At 39.1% G+C, this 21,151-nt stretch overlaps 1 protein-coding gene across 5 annotated transcripts; it reads left to right on the top strand.

Annotated features, from left to right (window-relative positions):
* Positions 1–273: 273 nt before the first annotated feature.
* LOC121897168 (high affinity choline transporter 1-like) lies at positions 274–19,738 on the top strand. Of its 5 annotated transcripts, XM_042411493.1 has the most exons (10): positions 274–449; positions 562–789; positions 4,153–4,342; positions 4,450–4,563; positions 15,548–15,703; positions 15,844–15,992; positions 16,211–16,357; positions 17,278–17,431; positions 17,856–18,073; positions 18,167–19,738. In XM_042411493.1, the coding sequence occupies exons 3-10, from the start codon at positions 4,159–4,161 to the stop codon at positions 18,680–18,682; spliced, it is 1,638 nt and encodes a 545-aa protein (XP_042267427.1). In that variant the 5' UTR covers positions 274–449; positions 562–789; positions 4,153–4,158; the 3' UTR covers positions 18,683–19,738. The 5 variants fall into 5 exon arrangements, with proteins under 5 accessions (XP_042267427.1, XP_042267426.1, XP_042267428.1 ...); XM_042411492.1 differs by having other exon boundaries at positions 274–789; XM_042411494.1 differs by lacking the exons at positions 274–449; positions 562–789 and adding an exon at positions 2,672–3,221.
* Positions 19,739–21,151: the final 1,413 nt, after the last annotated feature.

Below are 21,151 nucleotides of genomic sequence, written 5' to 3'. Positions count from 1 at the left end.
GATGATGAGTGCACTGGTGAATGTTACAGTGTGCGCTGGTTGTTAATCCTGTAAGTGCCGCTTGTGTCCACAGTGGCCGGTGTTACATAGCGATAATATCTAGATATATATATATATATATAATGTGTAAAGTATAGTGAAACTGGATGTGCATGCCTGAGTGTGTTGTTTTTGCACGTGACGAAACCTTATTCACATTTCACGAGATTTACAGCCTGCGTGGTTGTACAACACACGTGCAGATAGGTGGTGTCACCTTTCAGCATCCTGGCAAATACACAGTGTAAAATATCTCAGCGTCTTGGGTTTTAACTGGAAACCATATAGTATTCCCACTTGATAATTAGTACCACGTGTGGCCTGTCAGTGGATAAAATATAATGAAAGCAGGCATCCTCAAACATAGATGAAGCTACCGTTACTCATGACACTGACGAGGGTGCGTTCAAGTAAGATCCTTTCCGCTGCTCTGGTTTGCAACCATTTTGATTTAGCTGTTTCCTGCTATTTGCGCACAACGTTTCATAACAGCGTTTGAGATTGTGTTTTATATCGTTGAAGATTTCCAGCCTGGAATTGATTGAAAGGGATACTGCGGTAGCATCACTTTGAGCACACTGCCGCTTCTGTTTAAAAACGTGTTCCGCGTTTCGACGGCTCTGAACGCAACCCCAGGTGTCATCAGAGGGAGACAACAATAGAGAAGTGACCGACCAACAGACAGACAGACGGGGGCTTTGTATAATACCGGAGGCAGCAGATGTGTGGAAGAAAGGACTGTGAAGAAAGGTAAGTACGTTAGCCACCACATGGGAACATCTCAAATATAATTATTCGGTGTGTCTGCTGGGTAAAAAAAAAAAAAAAAAAAAAAAAAATCATAGTCCTCGCTATTCAAATATGTGTGATTAATTAATTCCTTTGGCTGCTGTGATGCTAAGATGTATATTTAGATTTAGAGTATTGGTTTTATATGTGAACACACGTGTATACGTACATACAGTATATGTGCCTATGTGTGTAGGTTATATATGTGCGCGTGTGTGTATGTATACATGTAATATGAGATGTGCGTGTCAACAATTATGTGTTAAATTATTTATGTGTGCTTTAATGTTTTTAATGTGGACTCTTGGAAGATTAGCCAATGAGCTAAAATACATCCAAAATACAGTAAAATGTTGTAATTTCAGCCGGACTGTGAGGATAAACTGATATTTGAGACTGTTTACAGAAGATAACATCAATACTCCATGTATTGATACCAATACAGATAAACAAGTAAACACTCATCAGCTACGTGTCTTGTTCCGATGAATTATACGTCTCGGTGGCGTCTGTCTGGCCTTTGCTCTTGTCGGTAATGTTTAACGTTGTTTGTGACTAAAATAAGTAATTAAAACTGGCAAACGTGTCAATCATTCTTTAAAATACATAAGTGGTGAGCTTCATGAATACAAATGATGTAGAAGTTGTCTAGGAAGAATATTTTGAGTGATCGTGAATTTACAGAAATAGTTAGTTGGTTTCACTTTAAGTGCTGTTTTCCTGGTGTCTGTATCCTGCGCTGCCCTGCACATTTACAAGAGGAAACAACACAAACGCTCAAGATGGTTTTAATCAGTAGTGGAATGTAACTAAATTGGCAGCTTTGGTGTTGTTATGAAACCTTTTTTAGTATTTACGTTTTATTTCTATTTCGTATTCCGGGGGGAAATGCTGTACTTTTTTTTCTTTTTTTTAAATTCTTTTTTCTTTTTTTTACTCCACTACATTTATTTAAAAACGGTTGCTACTTTGGGTATTTTTCAGACAAGTCAAATGTTCAGTTATATGAAGTGTAGTTGTAGAGAAAATCTCCCAGCAGTTTAGTTAAAATAACCCCACCTTCACCTGCTTCACTCTGAAAGGACCTTTCTGTCTGAATAATGAGTACTGCTTTCAGTTCTTTAACATTTTTGATAATACTTATATTGTACTTCAATATAATTCTGAATTTAGGACTTTTACTTGTAATGGAATATTTCTACATTGTGATGTTGTTACTTTTACTCAAGTATAGCACTTGAAGACCAGTAATAGTTCTCTTGCTCTTATTCTCACTGCTGTGAAAGCACTCTTGATTCAGCTGGTTGCACCGAGATGGTGAAATGAAAATACAACTCTATAAATTAACACAGAGACAGAAAGTTAGATAAAGATAATAACATAGATTTAATGAGGACTTTACCATAATTGGTACTTTGGTAGCTTTGCTGTTGTAGAAGATATTTCAAATATATCTAACAGGCATTTTGAGCACATTTTTCCAGTGACAAAACATTCTGGTATGCCATAACAATCAGTCTAGCCAAACACTAGTTTATGACCGTTGTCAAGATGACGGTGGTCAGGTGGTGCTGTAAGTTAGAAGTTGAAAAAACTATCATTAATTAACTACAAAGCAGACAATTGCTCAATAAACTACTTTGCCAATCTTAATGACCAGTGAGTGAAAGAATAGAGAGCTAAGCTAAATACAACCAAATGACTGAAGTGATCATTTTTAAAATGTTTGGATTTTTTATATTTAACTGCTCAACTTTAAATTGTATTTAATTTAGTTCTTTCAAGGAAATTCCTCTGAAAATAACTAAAAGGTAAACTCTAACTAAAATAACTGTTGCAGAACTTTATTCCCTCTAAAAAGTACCACATTATATTGCTCTCTCCAGAAAACTTCCAAAGAATTTACAAGGAAACTATGGACCCATAATTTGAAATAAAGCACAGTATGCATGGAAGCAAGCCTTTTTCCCCAGTATCAAGGTATAAATACTGTTTCAAAGTCCCCTCAACACTGTCAGATGTAAGATACGGTGGAGAGATGCAGAATCCCAGTGGAAAAATACTGGCCACAGCCTAAGTTTTTATCTGTAGAACACAGACTTTCCCCCCAGGCTCAAATCCACAGGAAAAATACAGAGTACACGACACCAGCGTCCTCGATAAAAGCTAACACAGTCTTGCTCTGGCAATTTCCAAGACATTATTACAGTGCATCACAACAGAGGATGTGTCTGCTACTTTTTTTTTGCTACCCAACACACTCTTGCGAGGTTTTACAGCCTTGATATGACGGTGTCCTCACTGGTTCATTCAGTCCTTAATGCTCCCAGGAGTTGGGTGCTTATTCAGATAACGACAAGGCTCTGTTTCAGTCTCAAGTAGCATCGTATCAGGTGAGCTACATGTGTTTTTAACGTTGGTCATATTACTCTGCTAAAATCTCAACATGCTACAACAACCAACAGTAGTCAATGCTGGGTTTGCTGGGTGAAGTAGGGCTGAAACTAATACCATCTGCTGATTATTTTCTGGATTAACTGTGTGGTTCTTGAAGTGTCTAAAAATAGTAAAAAAAAAAAAAATGTTGATCACAATTTCTAAAGTCTAAGGTGATATCTTCAAATTTCTTGTTTTCTCAAGATATTCAGTTGATAATAATATAAAACAGAGAAAAGAAAGAGAAATCCAACAAATTCAAAAGCTAAATCCCATCATTTTTTGTCATTTATGCAAGAAAAAAATACAAACAATTATTTGATTATCAAAATAGTTGCTGATAAATTTTCTGTCAATCCACGTATTGTTTCAGCTCTAAAGTGAAGACTGACTTTCTTCATCAGCAAGGATTGGGCATTTACTGATACATAAGGAAATGCCTTTGCAGTACAAAAAATTTAGTTCAAAATGAAGTTAATGTTTCTTTTTTTTCTTTTTTTTTGACGAATGAAAACCTGAGAACAGTAAATCTTCACTGTCACATGTTCGTAATACTAGAGGAAGTTATACAGTCGAGTTATACAGTAATTGTCTGTGCACTGTATACTGGCTGAGTGGGGGAGCCTTTCATAGCCTGTCAAGGTCTAGTTGAGACTTCAGCTGAAAAGAGTGTATTGCTTATTCACTGGTGCTTCCTGGAGACGGTAAGAGACAATAGTACTCATTGTGGGCTTGTAGCACAGCTTCAATTAAATGCTGTTTTTAAACTTCTGACTGTACCTAAACAGCTGACAACTGCAGCAGCTGTTCTTTTGTGTATACTTTTGTGGACTTCCTGTGTTTCATATGTTCTGTCTGAGTAGTTGATGTACTGTGTGTCATAACCAGACAAACATGGCAGTGGACGTCCCTGGACTGGTGGCGGTGGTGGGCTTTTATATCGCAATCCTGGTAATTGGGATCTGGGCATCTCGAAAATCCAAGAAAGAGGAGAAGACATGCGTTGGCAACAAAAGTGAAGTTACCATTGTCGGTGGCCGCAACATCAGTGTCCTAGTTGGGGTTTTCACCATGACAGGTAGAACTTTTCTCTTCTTGTCTGTCATTTAGTGGTACTTGATGTGCTCCACACTCTTGTGTTTTGTTGCTCCATTCTTCACTCAATCATTTCCTGTTCTCTTTCAGCTACATGGGTTGGTGGTGGTTACATTATGGGAACGGCTGAGGCTGTTTATTCTCCTGCTCAAGGTCTTATTTGGGCTGTTGGACCTCCAGCATATCTTTCCAATTTTCTTTTGGGTAAGTAGCTAAAACAAATGAAGCTTTTGTTAAAAATAAAATAAAATAGGAAAACACACACCAGAAGAAGAGGGGATGGTTATTATTCAAACTTAAATGAGAAAATGCATATATAATTCCACATACTTCCCCATACCAAAAATATATAAAAGCTTTTTTTGTTTTTTGTTTTGGGTGTGTAATATCACCCTAGAGTGGTATGTTCAGCTTCACACATTCACAGGATGTGATACTTACCACATGTGCAAACTTTTTTTTTTTTTTAACTCATTTTTTATTTTCAAATTCAGGATCCCACTTGAAGCATATAAACGTGCACTGTCACCTTGAACACCCCCCACCCTCACACACCCTCCTCAACTAGAGATGCACCAATACCGATACTGATATCGGATATAGCTGGATCGGGTATCAGTGACAATGGGCCCGATCTGGTATCGGATACCATTATTTTAATAAATAACAATTCAGTAAATTTATATCAATGAATCTATTTGTTACATTTTGTTTTACAGAGTTAGGAAAGCAATGTTTAAGTCACACCTGATTTTGCCGTACACATAAAAGAATGATCTCGGTCTCTTCCACACAGTGAGACACACTGGTATCGGCCAATACCCAAAGCCCAGGTATTGGTATTGGGACTGAAAAAGTCAGATTGGTGCATCCCTATCCCCAACCCTCCCACATCTTCACTCCTACTCACCACCACATACAGCTCACATAACCTACTTGCATTTCATGGTCACGGAGAGTAAAAGTGAGATTAATAATTGTAGCCATAAAATAATAAAAACAGGTTAAAAAATGGTTATAAATAAAGCAGGACACAGGTGGAGTAGACAAATAGTAATATACAAAAAACCTCTTCTTTATGGGAAATATTTTGTATTCAATAACAAAGATGTAGCTGTTACAAAAGTGTATTCATAGTTGGTAAACACTTTCCCACTGGTGTTTCGGCTTGATGGTTTGTCCTGTTTATGAATAGATTTTTTCAATATGTGATTCTGTTACTGTTCACCTGTGTATGATGTCCATGACTCACAACAACTGAATCCTCTACACACTTTCACAAATACAATGCTACTTGCTTGCATGGACTCGTATGTGGTTTTCCATCCCAAGATGGATGATAAAATATTTCCCCTATTTCAGCAGGTTCTTCTTACGTAGATTGAAAAGTCAACACAGAGTTCGCCCTCTTTTGCAATAATGTGGTTTGTCATCTGGATGAATCATTACGTGCCTTTTCCTGTCTGGCATCTGGCAGAATTTTTTTCTCATTGCGTGCGTTCTTATGTGGATCATCAGTTGATGACTAAATCTGAACTCTCTCCCACAAGTTTTGTTATTATACGGCTTCTTACCTGTGTGAATTCTCACAAACAATTTTAATGCCACAGATGAGAGAATCTTTTCTCACAGGTGTTACATGGGTATGCTTTCCCATCTGTGTGGATATTCAATAGAGAAATATACTTAAAAGCTTTTTCACAAGTGTCACACTTCAGAACCTTTTTACCTGTGTGGGTATACAGCTGAATCTTTGACATGGTAGGGTTACATACATTGTCAACGTTACTTTTGCTTTTGTGGCGTATCCTCTTTGGTTTTTGCTCTGCATTTCCGGTTGATCCTGAGTCTCCATGTTTGCCTCCTTTGTGATCTTGGCTCTCAACTACATGAGAGTTGTGAGAGAGGAGCTGGTCGTCACTGTTTGGTTCTGGTTCCACAGAGCTTTTAACTGACATGCTGAAAACACGCTGTTTCTCTGCTGCACTCTTGAGTTTCATCAGGACTCAAGTCCAGAGTCTGATCTTCACTGTTGTCACCTTCCTCACAAGTAGGAGTCATCATAAAGGTTTCAGTCTCCTGCTTCAGTACCAGCTGTTCTCCCTCCAGACTGGTGCAGAGTTCCTCCTATTCCTCTTTGATCTGCGGAGGCTCCACGTCCTCTTAGTCCAGACTGGAGTTCCTCTCCTGGTTACAGAGCTGCTGGTCAGTGAGACCTTCCTCCTCCTCACAGTCATGTTACTGTTGGAGCTCTAGGAGGACAAAGCAAAGGATGTATTATAAGAGCTGGATACCGGACAGAAAATGGCACCCGTTCAGTCCAATAAGAATTGCTTGGCTGGCACACACGGCAAAAAAGATTTCTAGCTTCCGGGTTTGCTTCCTCGCTGTGCAGCCCTGTTTGTGAGTTCCCAATTGGTCCATAGACTTTACATTGTGATGACGTCACAGATTTTTAAATCGCTTTTCTTGGCTCGAGGGATATTTTACAAATATAAAACCTCCATGGATCAAAAATTCATAATAGAGTCATAATTGACCTTGTTTGCAATTCGAGGTGTCCTGTCATCGGTTTTACAGATGTCTCTTTTACAGTGGTGGTCTATGGGGGAAATGCTTCTTGGGCCACAGAGGGATTTTTTGCTGCAGTATCGCGAATGACCACTGACCAAAAATTAGCTACAAGGCTGAGCCCTATCCGGCTCTTATAATACATCCATGGGACAAAGGGGAATGGATGAAGAAAGAATGGTACCACTTTCTTCTTCTTTTGGTTTTACGGAGGATTGCAACCATTTCTTATAAGGTACATACCGCCACCTACTGTATCAGAGTATGTAGTATGAGATATTATCCCTAGTCTACTTTACATCATTAGGTAAATAAATAATTTGTAAATGATAGTTTTAACTAAAAAAAACTCACTAAATTCTAAGGTATAATCTTATCTCCTTCAAATATTCTACAACAGCTTTCTGTGTGTCCTTTTGTTCCCAGAATACCCTCAAGTTTCCATTCTCTTCCTACTTTACCTATCCTTTGAGTTAGTCTTATCCTCTCTTCTCTATACTTCTGTTCTGCGTTCTCTGTCATTTTACATTCCAAGCATTCATCTGATGTACTTTTCCCTAGCAAAAACATTTATTTAGACCTGTATGGTCCTTAGGACCTTAATCTTCTTAAAACAGTCTCTTCCCTTCTGTTTCCTCTAAACACACCCTGTGTATTAATGGTTTTCTGCACGCTGTAATATTTGATCATCATCTGATGTCATCTGATCAGGTTTTCTTTTTCCTACTCTAACATTCATTGAGGGTTTATATATTGCTATGCTTACTTTATCCCTTTAATCTTTGGACCCATCTGTATACATATCTAAATAACTATAATATTTGTTTCTTACATAATGACTTGCCAGATATCCTATCCCACTATCTTCCATTCTCTCTTTAAATCCATTATGCTTAGGTCTATTTTAGGTCTTGGGAATAGCCGGTGAGGACATTACTAATAGGGGTAGGGGAGTTAAAACAAATATTTTTCAGCCTATATTCCTCTGATTTTAGCCTTCATTACCCAACCATAGCCATTACCTTGAAATCTGTTGTATTCTCAGCATTCCTTAATAACACTCTTTTAGAGTTTTCATTGCCTCACCCCCGCAGACGGCTCCAATAGCATAAGTGTATCTCTTTTTAGATCTGAGGATACTTCTCCTAATTCTACCTTAATCAGCCTTGACCTCACTGCAGCGGCTCCTCAATGCTTTATTTAGCACTCTATCAATTTTATTTAAATGTGTTTTGGCTGCCGCACTATACACAAAGCAGCCATGATCTATTGTCGACCACATAAGAGCCCTATATATACACGTCAGTGCCTGTTTGTCTGCTCCCCATTCTTGCATAACTATCGCTCTCAATAAATTAGCAACTTTTTTTGCATTTTGATTCCACCTTCTCCACATGCTTTTCCATGTACCCTTTTAGTCTAACCAAATACCCAGATATTTAAAATTATCTACTTTTTCCATGGTTTGTCCATATAACTTCAGGCTCTGTTTATCTGCCCCTTTCTTCCTTGTAAAGAGCATGTAACAAGACTTGTAGAAAGCTTAAAGCCCCAATTATATGACCACTGTTCTATTTTTCCTATTGCTTCCTCGATTTTACCCAATACACTTGGGGAATCTCGTCCCCATGCCCAGATGGCCCCATCGTCCGCATAGGGAGCTGAGCCAGTCGTTATGTCAAGATTCATAAAATTATCACTGATCATAATAATGACTAAAACTGGACTAATGGCAGTGGCTTGTGGAATTCCTTAAGCAATTCCATCCCTCCACATAGAATCGTAAACCTTTTGAATATCAAAGAACACAATAGTCATCAATTCTTTAATTTTAAATGTTTTCTCTCTCTCTTCTTCCAACTTTTTGACATTTTTCCTTCTTCTCATATCTTATTAAATAGTTGCAAGAGTAGCTTTAACACTTGTTCAGGTACTTTTCGGAACGTAGCATCACTCAGCTGATCCTCTCCTGTAGCAGTATATTCAGTTCTGTGTAATGCTATTACTAATTCATTCATTGTGATTGCTGCATCCATGGCACTTTCCTCATCATCTTTCTTTCTGTACACATCCTTATTTTCATTTAAGATCTTCTCTTTCCTTTGTCTATGGATATCATGTAGATGGTTACAACTGTGCACACTCTCAAAGTTCTTTCCTAATATGTTTTCTTTTATATACCTTTTTCCCATTCATTTTCTTTAACATTGACCAGACATCTCCTCTTTCAATTTCCCTCCTTATAATAGAGTAATAATTCCTCCATGCATTTTGTTTACTATTTTTAATTATTCTGCAAACTAGAGCCTTTTTTCTCTGATAATTAATTAAACTTTCTTGATTTGTTGATTGTTCCTTTATAGCTTCTGTACATTTATCATTCCACCATGGGATCATTTTCTTTTTCCACCTTATAGTCTTCATTGGTATGCTATTCAGTGCAGCATTTCGTATTAAATGTGAGACCCTCGAATGAAATCGAATCCGCTGATTTACTACATAAGTTTTTCCCAATCTACTTTTGCAAAGCACCACTTTTAAGACTAGGCCTTTCCTGGAGATCTATCTCTACGTTCACAGAGCATATTATTGGAAAATGATCGCATTCCGATACATGAAATGTCGTTAATATTCCTCTCTCAAGAACTTGCCAAATTATTAGAAACTAAACTAAGATCAATACAAGACAATGTGTTGGAACGTATATCAATTCTTGTGCCATTTCCATTATTAACACAAACTAACTGTGTCACATCCATCAATTCTTCCACTACCTTGCTGTTATGGTCAGTATGCTTACTTTCCTAAAGGCTATTGTGTGCAATAAAGTCTCTGCACCATATTTCTCTTGTATTTCCTTGTTTGTCTATTACCTTCTCTAACGTTTCTACGCTTGCATTTGCATGATTTGATTTGCATGGGTTATATTAATTAACTAATATAACGTTCCCATCTGTTTTACATATTTCAGTAACTACATTTTCCATTTCTGTTGAGGTTGTTGTTCTTCTTAACTCTATCCCTTATAACCCATCCCTTCTAAATGTTGAACAACCTCCACCTTGATTCTCATATCTACCACACCTCACTGACTCATACAAAGGAAACATAAAATCAAGGTGCGGCCGAAACCAGTATCCTGAATATCAGATTTAACTTCTGATTCTGCTATAAACTTTTTAAATGCTTGTTCATTTGCAATCAGACTTCTAGCATTCCAGTGTAAGAGATGGAATACCATTATAAGATTAAACAGCATTCTGAGACCCTCTTCAGCTCTCAAGTCTTTAATACCTAGAAACTCCTCTGCAGCTTCCACCATGGTATTGATTCTGTCGCTTTTCCTTTCTTGTTGTGTAGCAACATTGACAGCTTTACACATGAAAGCTATAAAGCTCTTCATGTCTACAATCAAGGTGTTCTCCTCAACATTGCACTTGTGAGTGCATGGCTGCTGTGGCGGTGCTGACCTTCCTGGTTGAAATCTCCTTATGCCTGATCCCTGGGGTAGGCCTGTTGCATAACTTTGCATCTTATTGTCAATCAAAATTTAATGAGACTCTATAGGCCTACTTTGCTTCCTTTCATTAGCTCCAATACACCTTAATGCCTCTGCATATTCACAATCTTATATCTCTGCTCTTCCTTTGCTTGTTTCTGTACCACACATCCAGCATACACAGCACTATGCTCACCTCCACAATTGCAGCATTTCAGCTTAGCATCCTTATTACATTTGCCATGAGCACGCTCACCTCTACATTTTGCACACCTTTGCCTCCATTTACATTGTTGTGCTGTGTGTCCCATTATTTGACATTTAAAGCACCTTAAAGGTTGTGGAATGTACTCTCTCACCTTATGATTAATCCAGCCCATTTTTACCTCAGTAGGCATTATCTTCTCGAATACAAACAGTACTGACAAGCTATTAGATTTGACACCACTTTCATTAGTTTGGAGTCTTTTGGCCTCTATCATCTTTCTACATTGTATGTCTTTCTTCACCTCTTCTGTGGACATTTCCAGTGGTACATTTGAAATCACTCCTCTCAACTGCTGCCATTCCTGGTATGTGCACCATAATCTTTCTGCCATCAAGGCTACCTAGTTTCAGTATCCTTTCCTGCTGCTTCTGTTTTACTGCTGAAATTAGAACTGCTCTATTACTCAGCAGTTTAGCATACTTTATTTTTCCAATTTCCTTCTCTATTGCTTTAGTCACCTAAACCGGATGAAAGTGGCCTTTGTCATTACTGACAATAACTTTACATTCTTTCCTGTTTATCAACATCATTGCTCTCTTTAGCATTAACATTAGCTCTAATCTTTTTGGTGGTAGGTCTTCGACTACGCTCTTCTCCACTACTTGCTTCTGACCATGAATGTTTCGTTGAAGATTTTGTTTGGTTAAACTCCATCTCTGGAGGCCACATCTCACCATCTGAACTATCACCCATTACCACTCCCACGGGACAGTTTGATTGCAATCCGTCGTCTCTCTCTCCAAACAATTCTCATATCTGTTCCCACATTTCGTGGTACCACTTTCTGATAAGGCACCCTTTATAAAGGGTTTATAAGCATTAATGAATGGCTTAATCAGTGGTTAATGAATAATTCAGTAATGCTTTATAACTATTTAATAAAACATTAACACAGGTAATACATTAACACAATAACCCTTTATTAATTATTCATAATCATTTATACCTGCAGGCAGCGGTGTCGTTAGACCCGGGTGTCCGAGTATACAGCCCTGAATGTTTTATGAATAGCCCCGGATCTCATTCTTGGTGGTAGCTACTAGCTAATTCACTAAGGCAAGACTTGAAGGCTATGGATATAAGAAGCTTTTTCAAAAATAAAAAGGATGGAGGCAACGAGGCACAGGCGAGGGGAGAGGAGGTGGAGGAGGACGTGAGAGTGCTACTGCCTCATCTACAAGCTCAAGTTGGTGAAGAAGAGGGCTCTTTTAGCTAGTCTAGCTCAGTGGCTCTCAAACAATTTTGTCACAAGGCACTCCATTTGTGTCTGAGAAGAACAATTCCTCCGTGAGATACAAGACGAACTGTGCAGCATCAAACTCTGCCGTATGAAAACAGTAGCAAAAAGAGAAAAAATCCCAAGGATCATCAGGACTGTCCCAGCTGCACCCGGGCCATCAGTTGGCCGTTGTTTACCAGCTGTACGAACTGTTGTCAAATGTCTGTTTCGAGTGCTACGAGGAACTACCCATGTCCCATCCCCTCAGTCCATCCCTCCATCTGAACAAATTCGGCCAGTCGAATTATATACAAGAAAAAAGATGATTGTCCGAGTCCAACTGCCCATCAACAACAAAGCTCTTCCAAAACCACTTCTCTGGTGACTCCCAGCTCATTCATGTCCCGTATCATAGCGCGGCCCATCTTCTGTGCTGTGTGACCCTGGTTCCTCCCACCCGCTGTCTGCCAACCTCCGCAGTGAAGCTGTCTGTTCAGGTACTCCTCCTCGGTCAGGCTGTGATGCCAAATCTCTACAGACCCTCTGCTACCACCCAGGAAGGTTTTCATTCAGCCATCTAGATGAACTTTCAGGAATGCTGGAAACGGGATCTGGGATTTGATGTTCTTCTCCCTTAGCTGCTTTTTGCTGTCCCCATATTCACCTCATCTCCTCTGCAACTCTGGTGAGTAGTCCTGGTCCATGGTTATTCTTCTCCCTTTGTACTGTAGATTTTTGGCACTCCATGCCTTGGTCAGCACACTTTGCTTGGTCTGAAAATTGAGGAACACCATCATGAATTATCTTGGGGGCCCACTGCAGTCCACTGGTCTCTGCTGCAGTGATCGGCGAGCACTGTAGAGATAATGGAAGTCATGCAGTAAATTCAGAGTGTCTCCTTCCATCCACTCAACTGTATCTCCCGTCTCAGATCCCTCTGGTCTACCGTACACCTGTAGGTTGTTTCTTCTCATGGAGTTTTCCAGGTTGTCACACCTTTCTTCCAACTGACGGTCCCTTTGCATGAGATAGCACAGGAGTCAGTCTGTGTCCACTGCCCCAAAGCAGATATTGTAGACCGTTTCCTCTCAAAGCCATCTTTTACCTCTTTCCTGAAGTGTTTAATTTTTGTCAGAATTGCACCTGCAAACTGTTGACCAGGCTGAGCTGTTGAGTGAGCATTAGCTTGTCCGCTAGCTATGCTAGTGATATTAACCTCCTCATGTGGCGAAGGTCTGCAACTTGCCTTACAGTATCCATTTCATCCAGCAATGTTTTGCCGCGATTGTTCTTGTTTCTAGACTTGTTGCTCGAGCTGACACAAAATTACACCATTTTACTATTTTTGGGGTTTAAAATGTAGGAGATGGAGGTGGACCCTTTCTGTCAAGGGTGGTCAGAGCAGATCTTGCAGGCAGCCATTTAGTCTGTGACGTCACTGGAAGTCGTCGTTTAGTCCTTAACATAATTTTGAGAGCGAGAGAGAGAGATAGTGTGTGTGTGTGTGTGTGTGTGTGTGTGTGTGTGTGTGTGTGTGTGTGTGTGTGTGTGTGTGTGTGAGAGTGAGATACTTTTTTGACAACAAACAAAAAACAAAAACAACAAAAGGAAGATCATTATTAAAAAATGTTATGACAAGGTATTTGATATTGACCTTGTTGTAGGGAACAGTTTACAGGGATTCCTATGAACTACTTGTAATTCGCAAAAAGCTGTTGGGTTCTGCACTGATGTTGAGGCTCGAGATGGTACATGCACTGAAGTGGAATTTCAGAGAGGTATCTATCTCTATCTAAGCTATTACTGGTAAAGAAATGGTTAATAAATGCAAAAAAGGTTTTATTCAAAACTTTGTTCAATGTTCTATTTGTAGGCTAACGCCAGAACTGCACACATTTATAATCAGAGCTCAGACTCATCTGAGGACTTAAGCACCACTCATAAAAAAGGTCTGACAGTGGTGCAGATCAGGTGGAACCTGTAATAAATGCTTTATTTTACAGACATACAGCTATGGGGTCAAAACAAGCTCAGCTTAATGTAAATGTAAAAAACACATTTCCTTCCACTGTAGTAATTTCAGCAACAAACAGAATATTTAATCCATGAAATCATGTTTACTTAACATTTGTTGTTAGAGCAGTTAGAAATAGTACAGTGACATTTGCGGCCCCATTGCATCACTATTTGTTTGGTCATTGTGGGGAGGAGCGGAAGTTGTTTCACAATGGTATGAAACAAGCAGTGAGAAAAGAGAAAACTGAACCGAGGAAGGAGGGAAAGAGGCAAAGGTAAACGCAAACTACATAAAAGCAGCAAAATGATTCGAGAATGGAGATTGGAGATTGTATTAGAGGACAACTGATTACATGACTGCAGCGTTTGTTACAAGTTTTTGCCTCCGTCTGGTTATCATTTCCAGAATTATTGTTCTTGCTTACAGTTTTGGGTTCACATTCATGATTTAGATAATACATTAAATATAGTTTTTATGTTTTTTACATTTACATTAAGCTGAACTTGATTTGACACCAACAGCAGCCTTGGTAAATCTGCATCCAGCAGATGTTAATCTCCAGAAATACATTATTTATATTTGGGGTTGGTGGAGACTGGATCCTATCCCAGGGCAGGAAGCAGGGTACATCCATAAATAGTTGCCTGACACTCAGGCAGAGCCCAATTAAAGTGAATGTGTGCAATATCCAATTTTGATTTCAAACATTTGCAAATAAACACATCATACCATTACTGATATAATCCATTAAAATATACTTATTTGTCAAGAAAGCCTGTTGTTGCATTCAAATGCCACACAGAGCTTTGGTATGTTAACTAGCAAGGTTAATAAATAATCCATACATGTATTGTATGTAGTGCCAAAGTGTTCCTTTATTTAAATAGTTTCCCTCAGTTATACTGTCAGTGTTAGCCATGTAGCATATTGCACTGGTATTGCAGTTGTTCAAGTTAGCAGCAGAAACTATAAAGCAGCAGATTCTATAACCATGACCTATAATGCACAATGTGATTTATTTCAACCAGCGTCGGGCATACAATAAAGTATAAGCTATTCATCTGATGCCAACAGCCTAAATGCACATGAGACACATGAGAAGTGTGATTATTATTGGGTGAGAGATATTAACTTGACACCCTCCCATTGACAGTGAAGCAAAATTGGAATTTTCTTGGAAAAGGAATTTTCCCATCAAGGCTTATTTATATACCCTCAGCAGACAAATATTCATTTGTACATATTTACACCCATGGGAAATTTTAGAGTTGAAGATATTTCAGCCTCTAATTGCCAAATGCATATGGCACATTTTTTGTATGTTTAGGCTACTTTAAATTATGAGTACACAGTTATTTTAACCATTGATTAACATACTCATTATTTTCTGTATCAATCATTTGGTCTGTAAAATGTCAGTAAATCCCATCACATGTTTGCAGATTACATGGTGATACCTTCATATGGCTTGTTCTGTCCGACCAATAGTCCAAAACCCAGTGAAGCCCACTGAATTTTTCTGTTTTTATTTTAAAAATTACTCTAAAAATTACTCCAATTTTTTGCTGATCATGTTTCTCTTGAAGAACCTTTGTATATTCTCTGTCTCTTTAGGAGGATTGTTTTTTGCAAAACCTATGAGATCGAAGCGCTACGTGACCATGTTGGACCCATTTCAGCATCGCTATGGCAACATGTTCACCACAGCACTATTGCTTCCTGCTTTGGCAAGTGATATTTTGTGGGTTGCCTGCATCCTTGCTGCTCTGGGTTAGTAATTCTTCGTGCCTCAGTCTTAATGTCTTTATGTGCCAATTTAAACATGAAATCTTTACTCTGTGATTCTGCCATAATCACCACTTAACATTTTTGCACAACATCTCTGATTTAATCTTCTGTGTGATTTCCAGGGGGAACCATGAGTGTAATTCTCGGGCTTTCGTCTACCATCTCCATCATAATCTCGGCCGCTGTCTCCATCATCTACACTTTTTTAGGGGGTCTCTACTCTGTGGCATATACCGATATCATCCAGCTTTCCTTCATCTTTGTCAGCCTGGTGAGAAACAGAGGAAGCACAGAGTTGGAGAAATTAGTTGGAATGCAATAAAGTAGTGAGCTTCAGCCAGGACTCAGAGGAAAGAGGAAGGGTGGAGGGAGGGCAACAGGAATAATGGGACTTAAATGAGATCCTTAGATAAATACATTCACAGAGAAGTATTTCAATACATGACTTGTCCTCAGTTTTACAATAACTACTGTTTTTTTCTGTTTCAGTGGCTCTGTATTCCCTTTTTGATACTCTGTCCTGCTGTTACTGACATCTCACAAACAGCCCTTGTCAACCAATCAAGTGGCATCTCATGGATCGGAGAGCTGGAGCTGGCTGATGCAGGAAAATGGGCAGACGAGATGCTGTTACTGGTCAGATTTTAGATTTGATTTTATGTCACTTTCTTAATTGTATCATTGCACACATGCAACCACATAATATATCTATAGTAGTATTAAGTCTCCCATACATCCAGGAAAACCTTAATTCATCAGTGGAGCTTTTCAGTTCTGGAGATGCACAAATATATGAAAATGTTTCAGAAAAACAACATACTTTCCTGTTAGCTTTTTTTTCATGTGCAACAAAATTGTCATCAGTTTACTATTTGACCTGTTATGACCCATTCAGCTTTGTCTGATGTCTTCGTATCTGCTGGCAGCTGATAGATTACAGCTCTGGTCAGGTATAAGGTAACGTTGAAATTGTACGGCATCATATTGACTTGTAGTAATAGTCGTAAACTTAATAACCTTATCTGAATTTGCTGCTTCTAGTTGATAGGCATCTTTCACAGCAGACATTTTGACTTGTCATAGTAGAAAAAGCACAGGTGTCAACATTAACAATGGTTCTGTTCTATTTAAGTGTCCCAGTAAGCCATGACGATGAGACAATACCAGGACCCTGAAACTGGAGCAGTTAACTTGAATTCCGCCATCATTCATTTTATTATTAACACCTGTGCTTTTCATATTGTGGCATGTCAAAATGCCTTCAGTGAAAAGGGTCTATTGAAATAGTACCTCAGTTTTAATTTCAGAATATCTGTAGCATTTTAGCTGTACTACTCCCCTCCTCTCAATGTGACTATAAAATGGCTCTGCTCCTTTAAGTGTGCCATACTAGTGAGCTAACACGCATGATACGATTGCCCCTGGAACTGGCACACCTAAATGTAGTACAACCATAATTCATGTTATTAGATAAACTGTCTGATGTGAGAAAGGTATATTGTCAAGTTGTTCACTGACAATGATTGTGTTTTTGTACATGCATGTGTATGTTGCAGGCTTTAGGGGGACTGGCCTACCAAGCTCTACACCAGAGGATCCTCTCTGCAGGCTCCTCGGCTCAGGCTCAGGTCACCTGTTTTGCTGCTGCTGGGGCAGTTTTTGTTATGGGAATCCCTTCAGTTATCATTGGAGCTGTGGCTGCTTCTGCAGGTACACATGAATGCAAACACTCAGCTCTGCATAGACAGTAGACACCCAAGCAGCATGCAGGTCTGCAGTCATATATGTTCAGTTAGAATACATGTGACATGTATATCCCACCACCGTGGTAAATGGTGCGGGATGATATCATCTTGGGTGCATTTTTACTGTATGTGTGTGTGGGAAATTCCTGTCAGCATTTGCAAATGTAGTTATAGGTAGCGTGTCATATTGATTATGGAGGGACATTTGCCTGTTTTCAGATATTTTCCTCATTTTCCCCAATGCTTGTATTTTATTTAGTTTTTAATATTTTTTTGCCCCTATCACCATAATCTTAAAAGCTTCTTCCCCTCCCATTATTTCTCTCGCCCCTTTCTATCTCTTTCTCTACCTATATCTTCTCCTCTCTCTTTCTCTCCTGTTCTCTAAGACTGGAACCAGACAGCGTACGGTCTACCCCCTCCTTATGAACGTGGGGAGGCAGGGAAGATCCTGCCGTTGGCCCTGCACTACCTCACACCCACCTGGGTGTCAGTGTTAGGCATTGGTTCTGTGGCTGCAGCAGTTATGTCCTCCATGGACTCTGCGCTGCTGTCATCAGCATCTATGTTTACACAAAACATATACAAGACGACTTTGAGGAAGCAGGTGTGTGTGTGTGACAGAGAGTGTGTGTGTTTGGTTCAGCACCGAGCAATGCAGCTTCATTTTTATGCTCCTTTTTCCTCTCTTTTCCTGCAGGCTTCAGAGCGAGAACTGCAGCGGGTGATCCGTGTTAGCGTGCTGGTGGTGGGCCTGGCTGGAACAGGCCTGGCCTTTGATGATGACAGTGTGTTCTCTCTCTGGCTGGTAAGCGGGGACCTACTCTACTGCATAGTCCTCCCGCAGCTCGTTTGCGTGCTGCACTTCCGCTGTGCTAACAGCTACGGGGCTATCAGCGGCTACGTGGGAGGGCTGCTGCTCCGTGTGCTGAGTGGGGAGCCGTTACTCGGGATCCCTCCTGTACTTCTTTTCCCTGGCTGGAGAGAGCAGGATGGAGTTATCAAACAGTACTTTCCCTTCAGGACTGTCGCCATGCTTTGCTCTCTGATGTGTCTTATTATAGTTTCCTGGCTGACAGAGCTAGGCTTTCGCCACCAACTAATTCCTCAGTCCTGGGATGTACTGGGGGTGTTTAAAGAGAGAAGAGAGGCGGAGGGGGAGAAAATACCTGTTCATCAAGAGGCGATGGACTTTATTCATAATACAAAACTCTAGGCTTAACTTAAGTACAACCTCAGCCAAAGTATACACAAACCTCTTTTTATGCATATTCCTACCAGCCTCCTGCTCTGCACAGACTATTTATACACGCTCTTATATGTACTGTATACTACACATGTTTAAAACTAAATTATATATGATTTTAAATCCACCAAACTCTGACCAGCGGTATGTTTAGAGTGATTTAAGGAGGCAGTTGATAGGTGTGTCCTTTTAGCAGAACAGTATTAGTCAAATAAATTTTTATTTGTATAGACCAATATCACAAATTTGCCATTATAAAAAAACGTTTAACAGGGAAAACACTGAAGACACATCAGGAAGAGCAACAGAGGAGGGTCCCTCTTCCAGGATGGACAGGCATACAACAGATGTTATCAGTTGACAGAGTTATATATAGATTGATAGCATATATGAAGAATATGATAAGGTGGAAGGTAAAATGACCAGAGTGTGTTACCCTCAACAAAGCAATCAATCACTGGTGGAAATGGACTGAATAATGAGTAACACTTAAAGTTTGGAAGTTAAATTGAAAATATATGACGGCAACACCTCCACCTTGTTTAGTAGCCCGAACAACATGGACATTAACAGGGCCACATATGAAGACCTCAGGATTCTGATCTTGATGTTAGAATTCATTTGTTCACATGAACTCACTTGGTCCTATTCCTTGTTAATTGAACCTCTTTCCTTAGTTGTTAATCATAGCACAAACTTTTCCATATGTACTTTTTAATCAAACCAACTGGTGTTTATTTAAATGTGTGATCATTAGACATTCCTAGGCTTTGTACAAAGCAGTTCTACCTCTCTGCATTTAATAAGCACATGAGGGAGGGGAGCTTAACTGCTATTGGTGATGCAACACCTGAGATGTTGAGGGTGAGTGTTCATCAGAAACAAATTGTTTAGCAGACAAGAGTTAAGTGTTTCCCATTATTTGATGTTTTAGAGGGATCATCGGGACCATCAAGATATAAAAATATAACTGCTATTTTTTTAGATGTTTTGTGATTGGAAGTGTTCATAAAAAATTAAATATAATCTCTCTTTGCAATTGATAGAGTCTGTGTATTTGTTTGTGTGAGTGTGAAAGAGAAAAAGACAGTAGCTACATATGCAAACCTAAAAACAAGCTACATACTCTATTATCTAAATAACTCTGTAAGGTAGAGTAACTTCCACAACGTGTGTTTGTTTTTTAACCTTTGAATCAGTGTACCGTTTTTCACGTACAACATTTAATCACGCCACCAAAAAGTATCTGCCGTTGTTGTCTTCGAAGCACAGATTAGACTTTATGTCCCAATCAATAGTATTTGACATTTAAGCAATAATGTAACTGCAATGCCGCCTTTGCAGCAGCAGATGGCGACACTTTAACACTGAAAGGACCAAAAGTAGTCTGAGCCAGACTGAATCTCTTCACTAAACTCCAATATTACATGACATAAAAGTTAGCAGCACTTATCATTACCTTTATTTTATTTATGTTTTGTTTTTTTTTATAACCTTGGTTGGAGATGCTTCATTTACCACATACTTCACCTCAGCTCATATCAGACGACTCCAGTACAGGCAAATGAGAGTTTTACGAAACCCAACATAAACTGTAAAGTTTCTCTTTTTATTTGAACATTTTTTCTGGATACTTTATGTCTCAAATGCCAAATTTTCGCTCTTTTCACGTGTTGACAGACGAAGATTACTTCCGTCGTTGCACAAACTTATCAGATTTAGATATTAACAAGCTTCAAATCAGTTTTAATTAATAACAGCACGAAGTCATTTGTTTAATTCATCTATTCCAATGATGCAATTACCATCCTTTCAGTATCCTTTTTGTAATCCAAAATTATTACAATCACAATTTGAATGTAGTTTTTATGAAAAAATCATAACAAGGGAAACTTCACGTAATAATTCAACTGAGTTCAATCATACCAATAAACTGAAGGACACTCATCTGACATGAATGTTAATCCCTCATGTCATTTAAAAGGCCCTCATGTTAAAATGCACCTGAGTGTCTTGTGATTTTTGACATTGACATTAAACTGCATCCAGGATCAGAATAAACAGCGACGCCCATCGCACAGCGCGCTGTGGCGGCTGCATGTACGCAATGAATGAAGGGTGAAGGCGGTGCTGACAGTCCCCCTCCTCACTGAAGCTCCATGTCACGTTTTACTTTGGGCCTGTGACGATGGTATGCAGTGTAACCTATAGTACAGCTCCAGTGCACTAAATACACTTCATGGTACTGAATGTTTGAAAGTAGCTCTGATCATTTAAGTCCTGTTATATAAAAAATAATTCACTTTTAGATGGACTTAATTTGATAAACGCACATATTCCTCTTTTAAATGGCAACAATACAATGGCAGAAACCCTAGCACTTAACATAATCAATTTGGAATAAATGGTTCAAATAAATCTTAGAAAGTTATTTGTAAT

The sequence above is a fragment of the Thunnus maccoyii genome, chromosome 5 (assembly GCF_910596095.1).
Source record: "Thunnus maccoyii chromosome 5, fThuMac1.1, whole genome shotgun sequence".
NCBI classification, from domain to species: domain Eukaryota; kingdom Metazoa; phylum Chordata; class Actinopteri; order Scombriformes; family Scombridae; genus Thunnus; species Thunnus maccoyii.
The sequence above is the reverse complement of the archived record's forward strand: the minus strand, read 5'-3'. Positions and strand labels throughout refer to the sequence as shown.

Bases quoted from the DNA above. Each gene is read 5' to 3' on its own strand.
- LOC121897168 (XM_042411493.1), top strand. From the start codon at position 4,159: ATGGCAGTGGACGTCCCTGGACTGGTGGCGGTGGTGGGCTTTTATATC. The intron at 15,704-15,843 runs GTTAGTAATTCT...TGTGATTTCCAG, and splicing joins CTGCATCCTTGCTGCTCTGG to GGGGAACCATGAGTGTAATT. The intron at 16,358-17,277 runs GTCAGATTTTAG...TGTATGTTGCAG, and splicing joins CAGACGAGATGCTGTTACTG to GCTTTAGGGGGACTGGCCTA.